General features: G+C 39.7%; 1 protein-coding gene across 1 annotated transcript in view; it reads left to right on the plus strand.

Annotated features, from left to right (window-relative positions):
- Positions 1 to 4,276: 4,276 nt before the first annotated feature.
- sorcs3b (sortilin related VPS10 domain containing receptor 3b) overlaps positions 4,277 to 25,690 on the plus strand; it is a 36,712-nt gene continuing 15,298 nt past the window's right edge. Inside the window, 9 exon segments of the mRNA XM_026355420.1 lie at positions 4,277 to 5,076; positions 17,411 to 17,478; positions 20,537 to 20,636; positions 20,794 to 20,952; positions 21,149 to 21,222; positions 22,053 to 22,117; positions 22,770 to 22,888; positions 24,614 to 24,703; positions 24,973 to 25,152. Of these exon segments, the coding sequence (XP_026211205.1) occupies positions 4,384 to 5,076; positions 17,411 to 17,478; positions 20,537 to 20,636; positions 20,794 to 20,952; positions 21,149 to 21,222; positions 22,053 to 22,117; positions 22,770 to 22,888; positions 24,614 to 24,703; positions 24,973 to 25,152 (1,548 nt within the window). The 5' untranslated portion in view covers positions 4,277 to 4,383.

Consider the following 25,690-nt stretch of genomic DNA (forward strand, 5'->3'; position numbering starts at 1 on the left):
TTGGTTCAGATACTGTAATGTAGCTAAAGAGTTGGTTTACCACCTGTCTAATAATGTGAGTGCTTGTGTTTTTCCTTTGCTGTAGAATAGGATAATGAGGGGGGCATAATTTATATAATATGGGTTGTTTTAAAGGGTTGGTATTGTGGAAAATAAGAAAAACTTGCTTTGGGGTGGATTGAGATGATGGCAATTACCTCCCTGTGCTGTAGAACTACTATTTCTATCTCTTCTCCTTTTAATTTTTCTAATTTTTGTAATTCCACCCTCAAGAGCAAACAGTTTTGTATCCACTGCGATGTGACACAAACAGGACGTCTAGCAGGGGAGGATAACTACATCCCTGGACAGCACTAATGCTTGCTGTAGTCGGAGTATGTAAAGTAACTGGGTGACAATCAAAGCGGGACTTTGCAAGTGTGATTTAAACACGGACTACACTTTTGATAAAGTTTTACCACAGCCACAAACCTTATTGTAGCTATGTTTGAATAACGATGAATGTTACTTTGTCAGGAAACTTAGACAAGATACAAGCGTAAACAAACACAAAATACAAGGTTTTATGTGACAAATGGATATTAATACATACATCAATCTATGTGAAACGTAATCAACCCCTCAACTTAATCACTAGTTCAGGTCCAGACGTTGACGGACTCGTTCAGATGTCCACTTAGTGTTATGTTTGGGATCCCAGTCTTGCTGCACAACCAGTTGTTCTTGAGCTTCAGCTCGCAGACGTGACCTGATGTTCCCCTTCGGGATTCTCTGTTAGAAAGCAGAATTCGTGTTTCCTCAGTTACTGTATGACAAGTCCTCCTGACCTTGAAGTAGCAAAGTATTTCAGGAACATTTCATTGCAACTTCCTCCACTGTAGGTATTTCATGTTATTCTGTATTTGGACGACTGTCCTGCAAACAGTTTAACTTTTGGCTCAGCAGCCAATAGAACATGCTCCCAAAAGGTTTGATGGTCATCGAGGTGTGTTGTGGCAGAATATATGTGTACATCACTCTATATTTCACAGTATGTACCCCTTCAGTTGCAGCTTTATCAGAGTGTTCTGTTGGCTGGGGTTGAATTGGTGGGCCACACCTCCAGCCAGTTGGAGTAGATGGTCATGAATAATGCAAATTTTATGTAAAAAAATTCTGTGACAGCTGCTGGGGGACAGATGAAAATGGATTTAGAGGAATCTAACCAACCTTTGGTGAATAAAATGTCACAAATACGTTTAAAATTGTTTATAAAAACAGGTCGAAAAGTGCCATAATACCAACTCTTTAGAAAATATGGTCAACAGAACAGAAACTACAATTGACATGGCACATCTGCGAAGACTAACTGATTACAATAGTGTGAAAGATGAGCTATAGCTGTAGGAGATTAGAAAGTGTATTGATATCTCGACAAGCTCATCCCTGTGTTCGTCATGTACAGGCATGATAACAAAGACATGAAGGAAATAATAGTAATATAGAGATTCACCAATGCGAACAGTTGCATTTTTAGTGACAGGGGCAGTTTATTGCTGTGGCAAACTGTCCTAAACTACTCCTCCCACTGTGATTTTAAAATGCCTTTCTTTCATCTAGACGATGAAGGAGGTACAAAATAAGTGTTTTGCCATCTGCAATAAACGAAAGTTTCTCTTTTTAATGGCATGGGTATAGCAGAGTGAGGAGTGCACCTTGCTGTTCATCTCCTGCTTGCGAGTGTGAGCTGTCTGGGTGATGGCCATTATGGTTCCTGCTACTGCCTGTGCGTCCGCTCCGCCGGGATCACTGAAGTGTTGGAACTAACAAGCTTGGGATGCAGACAGCGGATGCACAAATGGGATTTTGTCCTGAAAGCTTTAGAGTGTGCTCCCTGTCTTCAGTAGAAACAGGAGAGCGGATGGTGTCGTTTGCAGGGAAGGTCTGAGTTATGTGCTACCAGAATGAGATGATTACATCTGATAATCTTGCTAATGATCTACACTGGGGAGGAGAGCACATAAAATTGAATGAGCTACACCGATGTACACAGCTTTTAGTCTTGTCCTCTCATCTCTCTTTTTCTCTTATTCTCTTTCACTGGCTCGGATTCATGCAGAATCTGAGATGTTCTCCACCCAAGAAGATAAAGAATAAAGATAAAGAATATTCCTTGTCATAGTTTAAGCACACACAGGGTGTGGGGCACACACACACACACACACTTCGAATCACACTCCCCTAGATATTACCTCACATACAAATACAAACCCTCCTCTCTTTTTCTTTCTCTCTGTAACACACATGCACACACAAAAAGACACAGACTTGTCGTAATCCACACAATGCTCTCCCGACCTAAGGTTAGCGCAGATTAAAAGATGTGTCATTGATGGAAGAGGCTCTTTCTTCCTCCCCAGCCTGTCACACTGTGTTTGGGAACAACCCACTTCATTTTAGCAGCATAATGGGTAAACAGAGTGTGATCAGTCCAATTACCCCCTCATTGCAGAGGCGTTCTGGCGGGAATGGCCTGTAGAGAGAGTGAGCTGTCTGGCGTGCGGCGGAGTTGCAACAATAGCACCTGCTGCCCGGAGCCCTCACTTGTATGAATCTCAATTTGTTTGTACAGCCGTGCCAAAAAACGGTGACCAAGAAGTGACGCCTCTGAGGAGGATGGCACTACTGGCTAAACCTCTGATTGCCGTTTTCAGTGCGCTGTCTGCGGACGTGTGCAAGATCAGAAGGTGCTGTTCTCAGCAATGAACTCATGTCAATGTCAGTCCTTCCAGTGGATTGTTTTGGGCTCGGTCCTTTCTGTGCAGCTTTCAAGGACGATGAATTCTCTCTCTCTCTCTCTCTCTCTATCTCCGCTCCACTATGCTTTACAGCTCAGCGGATGCATGATTTTGCAGCGGAGAGTTCGTCCACAGTACAGTAACAAGCTGAAGGCATAAATATGAATTGTGAAAATGTATGTGATATGTTTCACCTGTTTTCAGATATTGTGTTCACTGTCAAATGGTAAGTAAGACGGGACAGCTGCACAGTAATACTTCCCTCTACTACACTTGTACAGTTTGAGTCATTACTACCAGTCAGAATTACTTAACATGTTCATTCCAAGTTTGGAAGCTGGTGTTGAGTCTCCTCAGGTCCTGGATTGGTTTATTCTGGACTGAGATCACTTTTTATCATAAGATATCCAACATGCTTGCTTACTTTCTTTGTCCTATTGTCGTGATCCAAATATGTTCTTGTCGTCCTTGAAGAAGATGCTAATTCCTTTCTTCATGATTCCCCTTGGGCAGCTGTCTGGCAGCTGATGCAAACGTGTGCTTCAGCTCCTTATCACCAGGCATCATAATAAGTTCTTTTTTTTTTTTTCTTTAACATGAATGACATGCATTTGTAAAATAACCGACAAAGAGTTTTGTCAGCAGGAAACAGAAATTGCCTTTCAGGATTCATTTGGCTTTGCTAATTAAAACTAATACCTTTCAAATAGCAGATTGATTTGAAGAAAGCTCAATTTGTCAAATGGGCGCTGTAAATATGAATGAATAATACCAAATGTTAGGGCTCTACGATTAAAACAGAGTTGTTGTAGGCTTGTTGCCTGCGTGGAACCACAAGTCATGAAGATGACAGGAAACATATCGTGTTATGACTTCAAAGCTCATCTTGTTTCCTGGGCCGTTGTGCAGGAGAAGGCCTGAGGCGCACGGTATTAGTGGCCTAATTAGACAAAGTCTTGTAGACAGGTAGAAAATCCAGCACCTCTGCAGATGTGCACATCATATAAACGACAGTATCACGGCAGCATCTTCATCAGAAAGTCCAGCTGAGATTCCCCCAAATGCCACGCATGCGCACGCGCGTGCACACGTTTGACAGGTAAATCTGATTCTGATTGATGCAAGTAAATGCTGCCCCCCCCCCCCCCCACCACCACTAGCCCGTTTCACAGGGAAAACGTTGCCCCAGCGTGAACACAACACTGCTGCTGCACAGCACGAAGAGCCTTTGCTGTCAATCGCTGCAAGTAAATCAAGTGCTGTTTCGGATAAGTTTTATTTGTTTGCATAAATTGCATGAGAAGAAGAGTTCCGTGGAATAATTTTAAAATGATTTCGGGAGATTTCAGCATGTTAGACCAGTTTTTTTCCCCCTATATCATCATGAACAATGAGCTCTAACCATCCCTACAGAAACTCCGTCGGTGCGTATGCGTGATGCGCAGCGCCTCCCCAACTGGTCCCTCACTTTGACAAATTCCTGGACGTGAGCGGGTCTGCTGAATGGTTTCTTGTTCGTGAAGATGATACCTTGAATATTTAAGAAGTTGAATAGCCCTGTCGACTCTTTTTCACCGCTGGTACACTATCGGTTTGGAAGAATACAATGTGGACATTTTGGAGTTTTTCTCTTTTGGCGTTTTTGTTGCTGTTTCCATTTCACCTTAAGTTTTTGGCTCAAGCGGAAGTAAGTTCCCCGAGAACGCGCGACAGATTTTATCGGCTGGATGTAACGCCGCTGGAAACACGTGTAACCCGACAATTAACCGAGGTGAAAATCTCACTCAGCGTCGACAACACAAAAGTTTTTAACGCTTTTAAAACGGATCCAGTTGGTGAGTTGAAACCGAACAAGGGCAAGAATCTGGGGAGTGAAACACAGAATGGACTTGGAAAAGAGGCACCCATCGGCATCAGAGCGGCACCAAGCTACGACAGGCGTTCTGAAATACCTGGTAAAAAGTATGTTAACATCTCTGAGGACACCCAAAGCCGCCCTGTTTTGAATATAATGCTAGAAAACACATTTCCCGTTGCAAGGAAGGAGGTGAAAAGGAGTGTGGGCACACCATACAACGAAAATGTGGATAGGAGTGGGGAAGCGCAGTCAAGAGAGAGGTTCGTGGAGACTGTCCAAGGTGTTTCCAACTCCAGAGCCGAGTACCGGCGCACTGGGGAGGACGCCAGAGGGTCTAACCCGAGGCAAAGTGAGCCTCACCTGGACACTTCTACTTTTGCTCTGTCGGGAGACTCGGCACACAACCAGGCGATGGTGCACTGGTCCGGACACAACAGTAGCGTGAGTTTCAGTGTTACACCAATACCGTTGTTCTTACCACAAAGATTTTCAACACCACGGAAGTGCCCCCACGCTCTTATTAGTATTCCAATTATTCCTCCGTCTGAAATTATAATTTATTTCCACCATTTAAAAGATTGGAATAAATCAGCCACATTTTTACGCACAGCCGTTTAAGCGTGCGCGAGGGGAATTCGTTCCCATAAATGAATAATTTTAGATTTCTATCATAGTTATGAATTGAAATAAAAGACATCTTTTTTCTTTTTGACATTTATGATAATGTTTTCTGATATTGTCTCACTTGAAGGTTAGGACTGTATGCGCATTACGCGCCTGTTTGCGTGGAAGCCTGGTGGATGTGATTGTCTACCTGCAGGTTTCTCTCTCTCTCTATCTTTTTTTTTTTTTTTTTAGACTAAAGTGGAATAATTTATTTTAACAAAGTGTCACCTCAACGTGAAATTAATAGTTAAACACTCAGGTCTCTAATCTGTGAGAAGGTGCATGCATTTTGGCAGCAATCACAACACATAAATAATTTATGAAATAATCAAGTAATGTCTCTCAGGAAGGTGCAGTAGCTACAATTAAAATGGTTTGTGTCCAACCTGGCCCTTAATGTGATGCTGATGAGACACAGTCTGACCTTTTGGCAAATAAACCACGCTTTTGTCATTGACATTTGACCTGCACAGTTGAGAGCTGTGTAACTGCCTGAATGAACGAAGCATTGCATTGTGTTTGCATGTGTTGTTTGTTGAAATGGTGCCAAGCTTTGCGCTTCAAAACAGGTTAATGGCAATGTGCACAACTTGAATGGTTGACAAGACATTGCAGCATCCACCCAGACCCCCACCCACTCCCACACACACATGTGCACGCACACACACACACACACACACCGTTAAATACAGACACTCAGACACCACAGCTGCATGCACACTTTGGCGGTTACACACTATTTTACAATCGTAAAGACAAAGCCATGAAGATTTTATCTCTTACTATACAGCATGCAAAAGTGTTTGGAGGCTCCAGCATTTATCGGTCACAAAGATCTTAAAACTATAAGCGGCTGTAAAAAAGAAAGGTGCTACTCTGCCTGTATACTTCAGGTAATTCAGATCACCTCAGTTTGCTGAGGAAGAGGGTGTGCAGCAGCAGTATTAATCTGGGACCACATCTGACGATTTGTGTCCCAGAAACATAGATGAATATTCACACATTACTTAGACATGCAGATTTTTCACTGGATAGATCATATAATTAAAGCTGTATTAGTTATTTTCTTACTTCGTGTGGATTTTGTTTCGTAATATAGCATATGTCATAATGTTAGAGGCATCACAGGTGTTAGCCTTGTCGGTGCTTTGTTGTGGACAGTCTACAAATAAACCCAAAGTGCACCTAAGACAACCTGATTTGTGAGCTTTATCTTGAAATATGTTATTTGTTTGAGATGTCTTCACCAGTGATGGCCTTTTGCACTGCAGGACACTGTTCACTGGATCATCACTGATGGGCTTGTCACTGCAGCCAGTCAACATTTGAGATTTATACAGTCTGAGCCTCTGTCTGTGGTCCCCAAAGTATGACTGAAACCGCAGAGTTTAAATTGATGGCATTTTATGACTAGATGTTAGAGCTCAGGCTATATTAGATGTAAATGACTGATAATAAATCCAATCTAAAAGGGACATTTGAAGGAAAATTACTTCATTCCTGTGGTCTAGGGTAGCTCTATCAAATATTCACTTCAAGACTTTGCCTGTGATCTGGCCAAGATGTAAAATCCCATAGGGAGAGAAATGAGAAAGATGAAGAAGGTGATGGTGAAAGTGCCATCGGGGGATCTTCAGAGTTCAGATTTGATAAAGAATTTCATCATATAAAACCTCAAATCTGTCCAAAAATCAGTCTTCCAACTATTATTCGATTTCTGTGATTGTCTCAGACATCAAAGCCTGGAGTCATAGCTCTCTGGTCTCTGACTTTAAGAGAGATAACATTGATTGGACTCGACCATGGGAATAAAACATATATTGCACAAATTCCCTTTTAAATTCATGCTTCTTAACTACATGTCATATTGATTGACTGTGTTTCTTGCTCCCTAAATCTGTCCTGAATGTGGATGCGGTTGGAGATACAAAGATCCATGATTTGTAATTATGTGTGCCATAAATATGGACAAAAATAGAAAATAAACTAATTAAAATACAAATAAATATGCTTGGCTGGGCATTTTCCAAATCAATATTTCAGTTTTTTGCCTCACATGGGTGTTCAAGCTGTGATATGACTATGTTGGTAATCTTTTAAACAGCCATTGCAGCACATCCTGCACTCAAGGGATGCAGAAACCCCCCTCCCAACCCCCCCTAAGGCAAAAGTCTTAGTGTCCGAGCCAGCTGGTGATCAGGGAGCTATTGGCAGGCAAATGATTTTAGGCTCCTGATTGACCATTTGTGCAGGCTCTTCACAGACAGCTGACCAAACTAGGACTGTGTAGAAGCTGAGGACAGTTAATGAGCGTCCTTATTGACATTCTATCCCCCCGAGCTTCTGCTGCAGGAATGATACTGTATGTTTTTGTAAATACTGCCCATATACCATGAGAATAAGGGTTAGGTCATCCTCATTGGCCTGCTTTTACAAACCTGAGAGCTGGACATCGATAAGGCCAACTGTTCTCCTTTCCCATGGAGTAAATCATGTAGGGTTTTTCTTATTTCTTCTGAGGTGGAGTGAAAGAACTAAACCAATCTGTCAGCTCTCTAACATTTTCTTCCTTTGCTGCGACTGACTGGGAATCAGACAAGCCTCCTGGGCCATGTTGTTTGCATGCTTAATCAGAACGAGGCAGTTATTGTTGCACATAATCTCATTGGTATAAATAGATAATAAAAAAAAAAAGAAAAGGAAATGGCACGGCCCTGGGGGGCACCTGTGTTTAAAACCGGTTCATTAGATAGACAGCCATTCCATTTAGCATGCCAGAGCTGGTTGCATAAAAACTCCTTGATCCATGAAATCAAATGGAATGGGATCCCAATTCACAGAGGTGTTTGACCAGAGTTTGTGGATGTTACAGGATGATGAAAAGTGCATTAAAAAGTTGTCACTGTTCAATTACAAAAAGGGAAAGTTTCAGTGTAGTTTTGTTTTAATGATGTACCATAATTCTTTTTCATATCGTACAGTAATATTGAGCAAAATTGGGTAAAATTTACTTGATGCTTAGTCAAAGTGGCTGATATGTGACCTTGTCAAATCTTTTATTCATGTACTTTTCATCTGTGCCCCATCTAAAAGGATTTTGATCCATAGTGTGTTTGATGAAAATCTGAAGTACTTTATGTTTTGACATTTGAGAACAAATTGTTTCTCTGCTGTGACATCCTTTGAGTTCTAACACCTCTGCTTGTGGAAATTTTTAATTTCAGGTATGCCTTTTCTAGCTTTATATATATTTTACTATTAATAAACCATCTGATTCACTGGGTGGTGAGTTAGGTCTCCAATTTCTTTTCTTTTTTTAATATGAATTTTAATCTAGCTTTTAAAGTGGTATCTAACACTACATCAAAATGTATTTTTATTTTTTTTTTTACTAAGCTTTACTCTCCTTGAGGTGTCTGTGCCATACGTCTGTTCATTAATCCCGCCTGGAGCCTCCAGGTGCATTGTCCACCAATGTGATTGTAAGATGCTGATAGAAACTGCAACAATCCTGCATGATGTGTAAGAGGTAGACTCCTGGTTAGAGCAGAAAAGCAATTGCTCGTGAGCTCGGATGGGCAATTCTTAAAGGTTTGCTGAGGAAAAAAGGAAGCCCTACCTATTGTTTTTTGGCCCCATTTTATTTTATGGCATACAAGCTTCACCCCCTCTGTAGTAATAATTTAGTGAAATCCCAGTTTTTACTCCTCAAATCAAATGCATGTGTCTTTTTTTTTTTTTTTTTCCATGAATCATTTGTGCTCTGGGACTATAATGCATCACATCAACATAGACTCTCAGCACTTACTCTGTAGCTTTTTCCTCAAAAAGTGCATTTTAAGCAGCAAATAAAAATGTGCTATCAGTTGTATGTTGGAGCACACTGTCATTGCTTGATTCCTTTTGCCTCCCTGCCAGTCTCCATCTCTCTGTCTCTGTTGAACACACACATCTTTTTGATTCAGTTTTAATCAAAGTGATAAAGCGGGTGCAGGATCACATTTGACAAGTTTGCATGTGATTAATTAGTTTAATAACTGCCACAGTGTGATAGACACATCATACACTATATCTGTGATTAGATTATAAAAACAAATTTATGCATTTACTGATTGGAGAAAATCATAAAACTGAAATTCAAATTGGGAGACGACTTCTTTAGTCATCAGATACATAGTTAACATGAAGAAGTTTTAACACCCGAAGGTCATAGCTGATTATTATTTAGATACATCTTTCCTAATAACAGACAAACTGAGTGACCCCAGTTTGATTACATTATGTGTTTAGACTCACTGAGCCCTGAAGCAGCAATATGCCCCAAGCAACTTATCAGTTACTATTAGGCTTACAGATAACTGGGATTGTTCAGGTGGCAGTCAACTTAAATAATGGTTCGATTTGGCAGTTTATGGTTACAGGGATGTATTAGTCACAGGGAGGGAAATGATTTTCCTATCTAGTAAAATACAAAAGACCCAACCTAAAGCACCATGAACACCCTGTGCAATCAATGTGGATGATGGAAAATGGAAAAGCTCCACACAACAAATGACACATTTAGAAAACAGAATGCTCACTCGATGTGTATCCTGGAGCAAAACCCTTTAAATAAAATGACTGGTTGTCATTTGTGTCGCTTGTGGTCAAAGTCAGGATCAGAAATGAGCAAATAAATATGGATCAAATTATGGCAGTGATGATGATAAAATCAAACTCTTTGCAGAGGTGAGACTTGATAGAACCTACACATCATTTACACGAGTTAATCACTGCATCGGAGTGGGTGTGAATTGTCGTCAATAAGAATGTAATGACACAATAAATTATTTAAACAACTTAGGATTGAATTTGAAATAACATTTAATTGTTTTCTGGCTTTACTACTGCTCCCGTTCCACACACTCTTAAGCTGAAGCCAGTAGCCTTTAATTGTTCATTTCATGCTGTGCTTTGCTGCTTGATTTTGTTGGTATGTGCTAAGATTTTTTTTTTTTTCATAATCTCATTCATGTCTATTTGCTGTAAATGCTGCATTTGAAATGTCATTGTTGTAAATGTAATTGGTTATATTTGGCTGTGTTCCATTGCCTTTCTTCACCAAAACATGTCTCTTTCTGATTCAGAGATGTGCAGGAGACATTTTAGTAAGTGTTGATGGCTTACTGCAGCTGTTGGTGGATGGTACACAGCAAAAATTAAAGTGGATGTGACCACTGTAGATCAGCCAGCGCTCTGTGAGCTTAATAGAAGTGATAGTTTACACTTAATGTCAAGATTAAACACATTAAATTCAAATGTTTTCAAGACCAAACAAACGCAGTAATCCAAAATGTCACATTACACACAACTTAGCTTAAAGGTCATCTGTGTAGCATATACTTAAATGAACACATAATTAAATAACAGCTATGAATCAATATAAACCTTGTGAGACCTACATTATCAACCCTGTCGTCTAGACGTTATGCTTATGTCTGACTAATTTACTACACCAGAAGGAAACGTGATGAAATGTGCATCTGACATTATGAAGAAACATAAATGAATGTTTGCTGACACACGCTTCATCTTGAACAAAATATTCATTTGAATTACTCAAATCATAAAAAAACTCTTACACAGGTATAGTTGTCACTTACAGCAACCACTTACCGGTAACCTTTTAGTGTATTTTATTTGTTTTGTTTTGTTTTTGTTAAGTAATGATATGTATATATTTAAATTTATAAGCATATCACTTAAATTGACAGATGTAAGCTTTTGTTGTAATGAATTGAAACAGCATTTAGTTTATCCGAGCCCACTGAACTCTCCAATAATACCTGGAGAGGAGAGAGAGCACTCAACTGAATCTGCATCTTTAATTATCACAAGATGCCCAAAATAAACTTTATGTGACTATTCGGCTGGAAAACTGCCCAATCTGGAAATACTGGCACCGACCCTCCAACTTGAAAACCTTCCTGTGACTTGATACTTGTTCAAGAATGTAGTACATGTACAAGTTGTTTCACTGAAAGTAATCCTGGCAGCATTTGTGTTTCCTCCTAAATGTAACTGGCAAAACACACAAGTTGTGTAAAGACATAACATATAATCTGAATTTTAACTAAACCTTGAACAGCAGCCAGTCTCTGTCTCTTCACGTTATAAAAAATGCAACTAAGCAACAAGGGAAAGACAAAACATGGCTACGTGGGCCACGTTTAGCTCATGATCTGAGTCTCGCAGCACTTTTGGCAGCGAATTGGGTCATTTTAGGTGGAGGGTTTCTCTCTTCCAAAATCTCAATTTGGACCCACTACCGCCTTTGGCTTCAGCTCAAACCTCCCCCCGAAGCAGAAGCAGAGCCATTAGGAGCCAAAGCTGTGAAGGAACAGAAGAGACTGGGAGAAATGAAGAAATGATGTGACATTGCTCAAACCTCTCCAAAATGCAAACTAGAATTCAAACTGATCACACGACTCTTCATATTCCATTTCACATTATTATATTTGATCCTGGTAAATTTCCATACTCTGTTGTATTCTGTGGCTTAATTAATAGCTGGATTACACGCGAAATAAACAAATGTAGTCATGCTACTGTACCGTCAATCTCTAAACACTAAATAGGACTAAACCAGAGGGGCACAGAAGAAAAAAAAACATAAGAATAAATGCTAATGTTGTATTTTTGGCTCTTCACACCACTTACAATGCATCAAATTAATTTGGAATTGCATGGGATGTGACTAAAACTTGTCAAATGTATCAGAACATTAAAATGACTTCTAAAATTGCCATCAAATTTGTCCTTGCTACAATTTTCGATTTTCACTTTTGTGCACCCCACAGTGCATTAACCCCCGAAGTCGACATCAAAACAGAAGGAAAATATGGACAAAGCAGTGTATATTATTGTGCTTAGTCCATTAAACATATTTCACCAACTTTTCTTTCCCCACTAATGGCAAACAGCAGAGTTTGTGCATTGTTGTGAGCAGCAAAGACACATAACATGCCCACAAAATCTCTGCAAAATAGAGCTGCATTTAAAGTGAAACCCTTTTATATACTGCCCATTTCATTAATTTTCCCCCATAATGGACTAAATTGATTGCAGAAACCTCTCAAGCTCCAAGCATCAGGGCTATGTGACCAAAGCTCTGGAGTCAAGAGGGCAACCAAACGTACAGACAGCAGACTAATGCACAAAGGACATCTTGCTGGGGCTTACTTGATGAAAGCAGCCTCCCCCAGTGTATGTTTTCACCCACAAAAGTACAATCAATCAATTTTGTCCACAGATAAGATGAGGACAAAGTAAGACCTCTCTTCGACCGCACTGCTTCTCTTAAAAGACATTTGTCTTTTCGGCTAAGTGATCTAGTTTGGAGACGTCCTCAACCAGCCATAATCATCATGTTTTGTTTTATCCCTCCACCCACTTGTAGTGCATCTTGATTTTTGCCCTCACCGCTGTCGTGCCTTAAAGGAAAGTATGCAAATTTGCAAACAATACTTTATTTCTTTTCTCTGCAGGTGTTTGCATCAGATAATTTCTAATGGAGGCATGAATATATTAATGTTTAATCTCCTGAAAAAAAGAAGTTACAATCGTCTACAGTGTTTGATGTGTTGTGACACTTCTGATTTGAGCTCATTATGATACCCAGATTACTTTCTACTTTTGCACTCGTAGTTTTAGATTTTAAGTGTGATTTTTCCATTTAACATAAAACCGTGTTCTTGTGCTTGGTTGATCTTTTCCCTTCGCAGCACAAGAAATCAAATTTAAAAGTGATAATCTACAACAGGCTGTAAATGTTCCCAGTGCGGGTTGGAGATCCAGGACATTAATTAGATAGTTGACTTAAAGAAAACAGTGTTTGTCAAATTACTCAAATGACTCTTTCCTGCCCTTGGCTTCTGCCTTCCTTCCCTTAATGAAGTTGAAAATGTAATGAGCTTAACAACAAATGAAACTGGTTTTATTTTCGTGTCCTCAGGATTGCATCTGCCTGAACAGACCACTGAAATTCAGTGTAGTGAGGTGAACAATGGTCCCAGCTTGCTTCTCTCGCATTGACATGCCAGCTTTTGGTGTTTGATAATGGCCAGGATGCATTATGGGAGCCCCATGGATCTGCATTATTTGGTAGATTTGGCTCTTCCAACTGTATCCGTGTTTTCAACCTGCATACGTTCCTGAGCTTCCTCTGCTTCTGCTTCTTATTAAAAGCAGCAATAGTGTTGAAAAAATGAAGTTTGTTGACTGTTATGATATATTGTGTTTGTCAGTGTTTTTATTATTGACTTCATATTATCTGTAATGTTATACAGCCTGTTTTTTTTAAAATCACTTTCAAATTTCCCTTTTGATCTGATCTCTTTTGTTGATTACATTCTTAATTTTTAATTTGTTTTATAGTACTACCGTAAACGCCTGTGTCAAAGCCTGACTGGATGTGTGAGGGTGAACCAGAACAATAAAGTTGTGGTCTATGCAGCTAAACAATGACCTGAAGATCACTCAAAGTTCATTCTAGTTAGAAAATAGAGAAATTCAAACAAATCCACATTAACTCTGATTATCAAATCTGATATAGTCACAAAAACCAACATCCACACCAATGACAAAAAAAGGCTTATTATATTTAAGACATGATTTAATTAGTGTTGACACTGTTCAGCAAGTTGTCAGACAATTTGATATTGTGGTTAGAGGAGATAAGTAAACAAGCTTGTTCCCAGGAGACGGATGTGTTCCCGCTACAGTACACTATATAAGATTAGGTGCATGAGAATGTAAATGTGTATAATTTCAGCCTTAACTTTTTGGGGGATCATAAAGGTGAATAAAGTAGAGCAATGTTTCAGTGCTTCTCTGACTGTGAGCTGTTAGTAGTCTCATTACAAAGAGCCTTACATCATTCACTGTTATCAACTTTGGGGGTCCCTCGGAAATTAATTTAGATTCTGCAGTTGTCCCCTCTGGTGAGGTTCAAAAACAGAGGCAGATCTGCTTGAAAGTGGCTGTATTTCTCATATTTCCTCCTTCGCGCAATGTGTTACTCCTGAGTAGAAAAGAAACAACAATCTTGAGGTGTGATGTTTAGAGTAGGGGTCCCTTTTTTTTCCCCTTCACTAGCCAATTAGACGGAAAATTTATTTGAGGGGTGCCGTCTTAATGATGCTTTACTGGAGACTGAATGAGCAACAGGTTTGATTTGAAGCATGATGTTAGAAAGCACTATACTGTAAAATTGCACTGAGTGCTGGAACAGTCTATTTCACTTTATTAATAGCCATATTGCACTATAATACATAGATGAATCATAGCTAAATTACGAGTGGTGTAGAGAATCTCTTGCCCACCGACATGGTGTTGAGATGCCTCTCACGTCCCACTGAAGCACTTTAAAAATTTGAGCATTTCTCTTTAAAAAAATCGATTGATACGACATTTCTGAAGATTTAATTTGGTCCAACTGTACATGCCTGTGAATGTGCAGCACATGCATACGCTGCATGCCTGAACGCTTGTGCAAGCGGAGTCTGTAGAGTGGATGAGACATTTACGTCAAAGTGATATAGTATATCACAATGACATTATGGCTGTAACACCTTTGTTGCCATGGAGGCTGTCTATTTAGTCATCTGAAAGAGTCAAAATCTTTGCATGGCCAAACAACATCTGTGATTTGCCGTTAATGTTTTTTTTTTTTTATTATTATTATTATTTTAATCTTCTCTACGGAGTCCTTGTGAAATATGCTGCATGCAAAACACCACAACAACCAAAGTACCTGGAGAGCCAGTTTCAAAAGAAAGAAAAAAGAAACAAAAAAGATTAAAATAATGAAAAAGAAACCAGGAAAGAAAGCGAGTAAAGGGAAGCAAAGAAGTAAAAAGAAAGCGACAAGAATAGAATGTTAGGATAAAAGGATGACTAAACCCAACTCCTCGGAGGGTGAGAGCCAATCTGAAAAATGATTGGTTGACTTTCCCAGGGCAAAGCTCTCTTTGCTCACATCAATAAAACATAAACATGAATAAATGCACTGCTTTTGGCCTTCCAGGGTCCTTACTTAATTTCATGTAGGCCTATGCAACTGAGCAATGATATGCATGGAGAATTGTATTTACCTAGAAGGCTGAAAATAAGTCTGGAAGCCATTTTGTGTTTGTTTGTTCCCAGTGTTTACATAAATGCAAGGCTGCACCATGGACTCTCACCATAGTTTTGCGTTTAATGCCGCTTCATTTCTCTGGTTTTCAGTATATGTCGCACATCTGCTGCGCACGTCGTGCGCTCGCCTTGCTGGTGTCAGTATTTGCATCTATTGTGTAGATGCTCCTTATTGACTTGCAACACACATGCGCAGCCTATCAATAATGCTGGGGACGTGGGAACACACAGTCTCAAATGATGTACTCTTGATGTATCCACTTAGGGACAAATCATCCAAATAGTCATCTGCCTCACTAGTCTGTTGGTCCCTGAGGTAGATCTTCACTGACCCAATTCAGTGGGTCAGCTTTTGTTAATGAGCCAACCACACAAACACGTCGACGACAGTTAAGACAGAGGTTCTAGCAGCAATTACAGCTTAGGTGTTAAGTTTGCCATTTAGTGCTATTTTTAGAGGTTGTATAGATCCTTATCTAACGTCGCGAGCATCTGATTAAATTGTATCCACGTGCAAAATGGTGCAAGTGATTGAAACCCATAAAGCTGTGAACATCTATTCTTTGTGCACTCAATTAAATTTGTCGTTCTGCATATTTGAATAACTTTGGCTATGAATTAACAGCTTCTAGTTTGACACTGATAAAAATCAATTCCAGATTCAATTTACCTCGTGGTATATATAATAGCCAATGACACACAGTCATTGTTGTTCACAAGAAAAAGAACTGAGACAAATGATCAACAGTTTGGCAGAGTTTTTCCTCTCGTATCTATTTTTCAAAGCAGGCAATTAGGCCTAACATCACAGCCATTTAACTAAGTCTGTACTCCAAATTGATTCAGACTCCAGCGTTGGACCTCGCAGACATGGTGCATTTAGTTATGCAAATGCTTATCTCTCTGTGTGATTGGTTAATTAACCTGTAATGCAGATAGTCCCAGCCATGCACAGTGGCCGTCTGATGGCTAAATTGTGGGTCAATTAGGTTTTTAACATTTTCAAAGCAGACTTAGAGGCATGTCTTTGTTCCTCCAAGTCTTGTGTGGTTTTTCTTCATTTAATGACTCGTTCCGTGGGTCCCTTAAGGTTAATGTGTTTAAACTCACTGTAATTGAGCTTTTGACCTAAGCCTTTCAGGCTTTTTAAAGAATTCGTCATATTATGCCATGTTTCTGCCCCCTGATTGTTATTATCTACCATTCCTTCTCCCTCTTTTCACGCCCTGCCCCAAACTGTCTACCCTTCCCCCTTTCTATCCTGAGTTATGAGCATCCCCATGGGAAGTCATTTATAATGCCATTCGAGTGACAATAATGCGTTTGCACACCATTTCACTCTGCCCTCTTTGCTTTAGCAGGCTTTTATGGGCCACATTTTTATTTTTCCAGAAACACATTGTCTGACCGTCTTGGAACTGGACATCTTCCAGTGAGTGAAATAAGTGACCTATTACAATGTTTTTCATCTGTGTTTAAACAAGTTCCCATTTTAAAGCAAAACCAGTTAAAGCAAGGCAAAAGTTTGATGAAGAAAAAATGGAAACAGAGCAGGTCTTGCAGTGAAGCAACTGACTGAACTTCTTTTCATTGTTCACTGAACAATTATGTTCGGATTTTGCTGTCATGTAGGTATCATTCCACATGAGATACAGACACAACTCTTGACAGCCCACATGGATTTTTTTTTTCAGATCTTGCCACCAATAGACAGACATCTCCTGACAACATGAGGATCACTTGTCATTGGGATAACATGCTCCATGATGCTGATATTTATAAGTGAAGGGGTTTAGCAGACATGTTGTATTCATTCCACATCATTAGGTGTAGACAGGTAATGCACTGTACGCTCGTGAGGCACTTATGCAAAAGCTTTTTAGTGCAGACTTTGGCATGTAATTAAATATGTCTGTTGCTGTTTTTGTTGTAGGTGATCCTCATCTTGACAAAGCTGTATGACTTCAACCTGGGTGCGGTTACTGAAAGCTCGCTATGGAGGTAAGATCATTTTTAATCCTTGATATTTTTTCCTTTCCCATCTATATAGGAAGGTTTATAAAAATGCAAAAGCTCAGTCCTAAATAACAATAAGACTAATATATTCATAGAGGCTACGGTGTACTGTAAGTATGATTTATAGTGTTCTCCCTTGCTAAGATATGAACAGTCAACTTCCACTGGAAGCCAATATGAAGTATGTTTTAATAAAGCAGCCTGAAGTAGCTCTGAATGAAGCATCCTTCTCTTCGCTTCCTGAAGTCCCATAAATAAAAAAGCGAAGACTGCAACAAACTTTCAGAAAAGGCCCAACCTATTCTCTGTCCATCAGCAAAGAAAACTTCTTGAAAGGCTGCATTTGAAAGATAAACCGGAAAACTTATCTGAGGGATTCTTTGTTTAGATCTGTGGCTCTTTTCCTCTGACCTAGAAACTTACTGATGGAGTTTTTTGATTGATTGTCATCTGTAACCTTTTGTTTCAGAAGCAATTGACATGCAATTGCTACTGTATAGCCGTAGTAATTCCATTCAGTATGTATTGAGAGGTGAATTACAGTGCCCTCTCAGGTCATAAATAAAAATGGAATTCATTAAGGATTATACCATCGAGCCCAATCCAGCCTCTGATATGCCTTTTTTCTCACCTCTCACATAGCCTGTGGAGAACTCATTTCATTCTGAAATGCACGTGAAAAAGAGACCATCAGTCTGCCAAGCATAGAGTTTCAAATTAATATCTGTTTCACCAGAGGCGCCGCTAAGATTTACACCTGACTTGACACGTTTTGAAATCCCATATTGTGTACAGGAGGTCTTCCATCATCAAGGTGTCTGCTTAACAATTGCACCATGAGTAAATTAGACTGTACCTCAGGGGTGCACGAAGGCTTTTAGTATGGGTATTAGAAAAGCAGTGATTTGAATGTTATGAAAAGAAACTGGAGTAAATTATTTCTCTGATAACACAATAAATGATTTATGCCTACAGCTCCAGGCCACTGTTGGTGGCAAAATGCAATGTGCAGATCAGTGGGTAACTTGCAGAAGCTATTCAAACACGCATCAATCCCCTTTGTGTTTTGAGATGACCGCCTTTTATGCAAAAGAAACTTCACAATGTAATAACATAATTTAAGAGACTTTCTTCTACCGCACAATCGACGACAGATATCCCAGCTAAGAGGAGCACTTAAGCACAAATACAAATGTGTTTAGGGGTTAGTCTTTGAAAACAATGTCAACAGCGATCGGGACGATTCAGATTAATGCACAGACAATGATGGCAGACGCTGGGTATCTATCCAATTATACAGAGAAATTACATTTGGAGGCACTCAGGTAGAACTAAGCACGGATTGGCTGTTTGTGGTGAGCAGGAATGTGAAGATTGGGATGACAAACGCATCTACCCTTGTCGTGGGATGCATTCACTTGTAAGGAGCACGCAGTCCTGTGATGAGCAACTATTTTTACATGTTGACACAGCCCTTAATCACTGGATTTCAACACAGGCCGTTTATTTAACAAGCACCCTGCTCTGAGTACTTTTATTATCATTCATCTTCCTCCTTTTATCTACTTTTTACAAAATACTGTATTTTACCTTCACCTTTATTTTCACCTTTGTGTTGCTCATTTGTTGCAGTTGCAACAGAACAACTCACTGACGCGAACCTTTTTCTGGTGAAAAACTCAAGATGAAAGAAAATATCTAAATCAGTGGAAAACAAACAACAAGGCCTTTGCCGCACTAATTTAAGATTTAAAAAAGAGTTAGGAGATTTTTTCCTTGTATTTAATGTTTTATGTTTCGCATGTTTTTGCCACTCTCATACCTGTGCTGGATGTCTCGGCCCTTTAACTACAACTCACATTTAATGTGTTTGCATTAGTGCTGATCATTTTCCTGAGCATAGCTGAAATTCAGAAATTGATTTCCTACCTTGCAGGCAGCCACTGGTTTCATTACATGTCAGTGTTGCATGAAAATCAGCTCTCAAGCACTTGAGACATTTCTACATGTGTAAAGTGAATGTTTAGTCTGCATAATGTGTTTGTCAAAGCTAAGTTAGCGCTGAGTGGTATGATAGTGCTGGATGGGAAATGCTTAATGAATATTTCAACCTTTGTAATGCAGAAAGCTACCAAACTTGTGTTATGCTTCTCCTGATATCAGTTTTTCTTATGGGTTGTCATTAGAGGAAGAGCTTCCTTGGATGTCGTAATATTCAGGGGTTTTCAAATTAGACCCATGTGCATTAATGTATTACAAGACAATGACAACAGGCTTTTTCCAAAATGTTACCATATGCTAAAGGTACCCTGTGGACTTGTCATCATAAACACTTGTTCAATTGCAGCCAAAATGTATTATCTGTATCTTTCGGAGCCTAACAATCATATTGAACGCCTTTAAATCTTAGGGGAGCCTTCATTTATTAGACACAGGGGATCTTTGAGGCAAATGTGTTAATTTGCTGTGACCAGTTTACATCATTCTTCTTTTCATCTTACAGTTTTTCACCTGTTCATCTTGTTGTTTTCTGTATTTTACAGCCTGTTTGTAGTTTTTTAGATAGAACCATAACTATTCACTAAAAGAGAGAGAGAGAATCATGAGCATGACTATAACGAGAATAAGCTGTTTCTGATCTCCACTCCTCTATATTTACCTACTTCTTAGATTTTGCAGATGTAGATTATTTGTCAGACACCACCAACAAAAATTGTTGTATCTTATTCTTAATTAATTAATTAATTAACATTTTCTGCAGGATTGTACAAGAGCAACAAAATACAAAAGTAACACATTAGCACAAAAGTAGTCCCTGCATGTAGATTTTCATCCCTTAAAGCAAACGGACGCCTGGATGGTAGAACATCAATCAAAACGCCTATGCTTTGCTATGGAGATGCAGTCACGTAAAGAATAAATGATTTGTAGTTAATGGGCAAAAATATATCAAACCACTTTTATGGTGCGTTACAATCTGTCCCAGGCAGGTCTCTAATGGATTGTTTCATCAAACATGGAACATGTTTTTGTTTGTGTCCAGATCTACTGATTACGGAAGCACCTACACCAAACTCAATGACAAAGTGGGTTCAAGGACAGTTTTAAGTTACTTGTACGTCTGTCCTACCAACAAACAGAAGGTCAGCATTTTCCTGCTTTTATCTCTCTGTCTGATCTCTTACAAGCTTAGTCCTGACATCACATTATAGTTTCTTTAAAATTGCTGCCAAATGACGGTATCTCTGTCTGTCTCCCTCTTCTAATGCCGCACTTCTCGTCTGGCCCTGTGTACTTAAGATAATGATGCTTAGCGACCCAGAGGTAGAGAGCGCTGTTCTCATCAGTTCAGATGAAGGGGCAAGCTTTGAGAAGTATCCCATTAACTTCAACATCCTGAGCCTGCTCTTCCACCCTGCACAGGAGAACTGGATACTGGCTTACAGTCATGATAGCAAGGTATCTTCTGAGTGAATCCACAATGAGCCTTTAAGTGGCAATGAGATAATATGAGCTTGAATGCATTAGCAACTTTACCATTTTGTTTTTATGCGATTCCCCTGTGGATGTGATGATAGCTGTGGTACTGCTCATTAACATCATCTTTCTCCTAAAACTTTAAAGCGTGACGACGATTGGCCTCATTTTCTTGCAGCTGTACAGTTCGATGGACTTTGGGAAGAAGTGGCAGCTTGTTCATGACAATGTGATGCCTGGCCGATTCTACTGGTATGATTATGTCGATCCTGTTTTTTGATCTGCTTTGTACAGTGATTGATTGTAATTTGCCTAATTATACTGTTCATGACCCCATGCTGTCAGAGGGATCCAGTGACCTCTTATCAAAACCTAATCTCCCCCATGGCAGTCAAGCACAAAACTGATTATCCATGTCACGTAGACCAGAAGAAATATTGCGCTTCTCTTGCCATAGCACAAATGTGACATGCTGTTTTTTGTTATTGCTGTCATTTAGTAATCTTGACTGCTCAGGCACAAGGCAGCGAATATTGATGCAAGTCCGTTTATCCCTGTTTGTCATCGCATGTGTCAAAACCAAGTGTGTTTTTAGCCAGGAAATAAAGGGCATAGCTTGGAGGACATCCTCTCCACACACATGAACAGTGAGATAGTTGATAAATAAGAAGAGCACAGTGGATATCATAGCACCCGAAACAATGCATTATTTGTGCTCTTGAATGTTATTCCCTTATTTTTGAAAATGACGGTGAAGCAACCGACAATTTCATAACAGCACACATTTGCTATGGTAGATATTTATGGGAATAGCTGATGTTTTGTTACCCTCCTCCCCCTTGTTGTTTCTTCTGCTGATGCTTTCGTGAATTGAGATTAATTGCCGCTGGTGGCGCAGATTCTACACTGACTGATTTACAGGAGATAAAAACATCTTGTTATGGTTTTTAAAGAATACTCACGCCCATCTACAGCTGTGTTACCCAACTTGGCCTCTCTCTCTCTTCTCGTTCTCATTTTTCCTTTTCTTTCTCACCACCTCTTTCTGCCCCTTTCTATCATCTCCTCCTCCCACTTTCAAGGGCGGTAATGGGCCTGGACAGAGAATCAGATGTGGTCCACATCGAGACGCGCATCGCGAAAGGCCGTGAGTGTTGCACTGTAGTGCGCCGCAGTAGCGAGACCCACAGGACCCCTTGCGTCTCATTTAGAGCGAGGTCACGGGGAAGATGAGACCCGTTCTGCTGTTCAGATTGGTCCCTGAAGTCGAGTAAAGCACAATAGGTGTCTCCTGACAAAAACGGAGAGTTTTAGTGGGTTGATGGATGTTTCTCTCCTGTAATCTATCCCCTGCGTCTCATAGACAAACCTCAGCACCTCTCTTCTAAACAGCATGGTACATTCTGTCACACCAATTACAGGGTTTTCCTGCATTGGAAACGATACTCATAGTCCTCCTGTGGTGAGAAAATCTCTTATCTGAATTAGCATACAAACTCTTCTTGTCTCACAGAATGCTTCCTGAACTTTTTTCTGTAATGTGTTGCACTGCACAAGCTTCGGCTGTATTATTCTTGAGTCTCAGCTAATTTGGACTGCAAAAAAAGGCCTAATGTCTTTTATTAGTGCTGCAGCCTTTTGTCTATTTCGTGCACAAGCTCAAAGTTCGTACAGGACAGTAAACTTAGATTACGTTTAGTGTGCACACTCAGGCTCGCAGCTCCAGCGCATACAAAGTACGGTTTGAAGGTAAATAATTGTAACTTAATTCTGATTGATTTTCTTTTGCCTCCTTCCAGGTGCTCAGTATGTGAAGTGCAGAGCCCAACGATGCACAGAAGGCAACAGACAGTACCTGTTTCCTGGTCATGTAGACACCAACTCGCTGGTTGTGCAAGATGAATATGTTTTCACACAGGTTTGCGTAGTGATACATTACTTGATTAAACTAAACCAGTCATCTTCATTTTTTCACACAAAAGCTGCTCTGTGATTTTTTTTTTCTTTCTTATTTTGCTCTCTGGTCCTTTCAGTTCATGCTTTTCTATCAAACCCCCATAATGACTTTCCCCAACACACCTGTTCCCCACTGGCCCAGTGTGTGTTTTGATTATGTTTTGTCTCGTTCATGTCAAGGCACGCTCAGTGTTTGAGTTTCCACACAGACATACACCATGCCTGAAAAATGTGTTTTGTAGCTGAGAGCACACGGCAAAGGAACTGTGAATAGACAGGTTGGTGTCCTTATTACCATTCACTCTGACTTTGACTCCAATTAGACAGCGGCAGTCAGTGTCATTATTAGAAATTTAATTTTCAAATGCCCTCCACTGTCATTGATTTTCACCCACAGCTAAGTAATTTTCTCTCTGTTGGTCAGCTTTAATGCATTTGGTCATCCTTGGTAGACTCCAGCTGAGTTTCAGAGAAAAAAAAATCCTCTGATAGTTATTTTCTCGGGCTCTGTGTTTGTAGAAAATCATTCTACACTCTCTCATTTCGAATAAACACGTCTAAACGTTTGTTCATTTTTAATTTATTTATCCACAGATTTAATCTTTTGATATGACATGATGTTGCAGCAGCAATACTTTAGTGGCGACCCAGTTTCACTTTCAGCACTTAATCCACAGACTTGATTGGAATGGCTGCGAAGCAAGAATGAAAATGCATGAAAAATATCACAGCATGATTCAGAAATGATTCAATAAAATGTCCAAATTGCATTTAGCTGAGATGAGATTGACCGTCAAGGCAGAGGCAGACATGACAAAGATGCTGGTGAAAATAACTGGACACACACAGCGAGAGTGTCTGCGCCGAGCTGTGGTGGCACAGATGACTTTCTTGTGACTTTCGTTGCTTGGGGCAGTTGGATTTAACTTGACAAAGAGTAATGAGGTTATCGATTGGGCTACAACGAAATAAGCAGTCTTCAACACCTCCAAAGTCTCTTGGGAGAAAAGGAACAGCCAAGTGCAACATCCTCAAAAATGTGGCTTGGGAAAATGCAGCTCATTGATTTTCGATAGATTATTCCATTAGAGCCCTAATGTAGTGTGTTGGGGGACAAACACCATCCTTCTAGTTGATTAGAAAATAAGCAATCAAGTAGTGTTGCCCTGCCTGTAAGTGGATGGGAAAGTGGTAGTGCATTAAGATCTTTGAGACACACTGTAGATAAAGCCAACACAATTTTCAGTGCCTCATAGCTTTGGACTAATTGAGATAATGATAATAATTTCTGTTGTGCTTGTAATTGTAGGCGGCTTTGGACACTGTGGAAAAGCAGAGTACAATTGCAAGCATTTTACTTAGTCAGTCATGCGTTGTGAATGAAAATGACTCCTTCAGGAAACGTTTTAGCTTCATGTCCTCGCTTCACAAACTAGTCACAATTGGAGCCATTGGCAAATTCATTCACAAATAGTATGTCTTTTAAAAACCTATCCCAGTCTGCTTTTCCACTTTTCTGCCCACATAGTTCCCTATGTGGGACAAAGTCATACAGGCATCAGTCAAAATGCAAATGTACAAAAACAATTAATGGCCTAAAATAGAGGAAAACAAGGTGTGAAGTGATGCTGAAATATACACTCGTATATTTAAAGAATGACAAAGTTTCTCTGGCTTCAATCCAAAGGTAACAAAGTCAGGACGAGCCAGCTACTTTGTCTCCTACATGAGAGAATCCTTCAAGCGGATGAAATTACCCAAATATTGCCTTCCAAAGGTAAGCAACAACTGCGCCAAATAACTGTCAAATAATAAAAGATGTATTACCATAAAGGCACCCGATTATTGTTTTTCTTTTGAATAACTTTAGTGATTCATTTCTTTTTTTTCCTCTTTTCATTGCAACTTGTACAACAGTACAAGTGTTTGAGTGAGGAAATGTGACACTTCATTAAAAAGCTCCTCAACAGAACATGGCCGCTCTGTTAAGTTGCAACTTGTCATTCTCACCTATTCTCTCTGTTTCTCACCCACATCCTCTGACAGGACATGCATATCATCAGTACAGATGAGAAGCAGGTATTTGCTGCGGTCCAGGAATGGAATCAGAACAACACTTACAGCCTGTATATCTCCGACTCCCCTGGGGTCTACTTTACCCTTTCATTAGAGAATCTGAGAACCAGCAGAGGACCTGCCGGTAACCTACTGGTCGATTTTTATAAGGTGTGTAGTTACTCTTATTCAGCTGCTGCTGTCATAGCATAGGTAACATATTTTTTTAGTCTACTAAGCTTCATTGTTTTTCCTTTTTTTAATTAACAATTAGTAGTTTTGTATATGAAATATTATGATAATGTGGAAAATTGTTCAGATATTTTTAATTAACTTTTTTGTCTAAAACCCAGTTGGTTAGTTTTAAAATCAAACAAAGTCAGGAAACACATTTAGGAGACTTTAACCAATACATGTTTTGCATTTTAGCTTGAAAAGTGACTTGATCTTGTTGATGGAAAGCCAGTAAGTACATTTACTGTACAGTCACTGGCCTAATAGAACAAATGCTTTGGCCACCCCATTCACACAAATGAGGGAAACACCTTTTAAAAGGATAAATGCTCCACCAGACAGTTCAGTAATAAACATTTTTATAGAGTTATCAACTTTCTGACAGTTTCAACAAATTTTACCTTTGTGAAAGTAGAATTCATGACTGAGCTGCTGTAGTGGATTGATTTAGATTGTACAGGCGTACCTAATAAAA

Source organism: Anabas testudineus, chromosome 15 (genome assembly GCF_900324465.2).
Source record: "Anabas testudineus chromosome 15, fAnaTes1.2, whole genome shotgun sequence".
NCBI classification, from domain to species: Eukaryota; Metazoa; Chordata; class Actinopteri; order Anabantiformes; family Anabantidae; genus Anabas; species Anabas testudineus.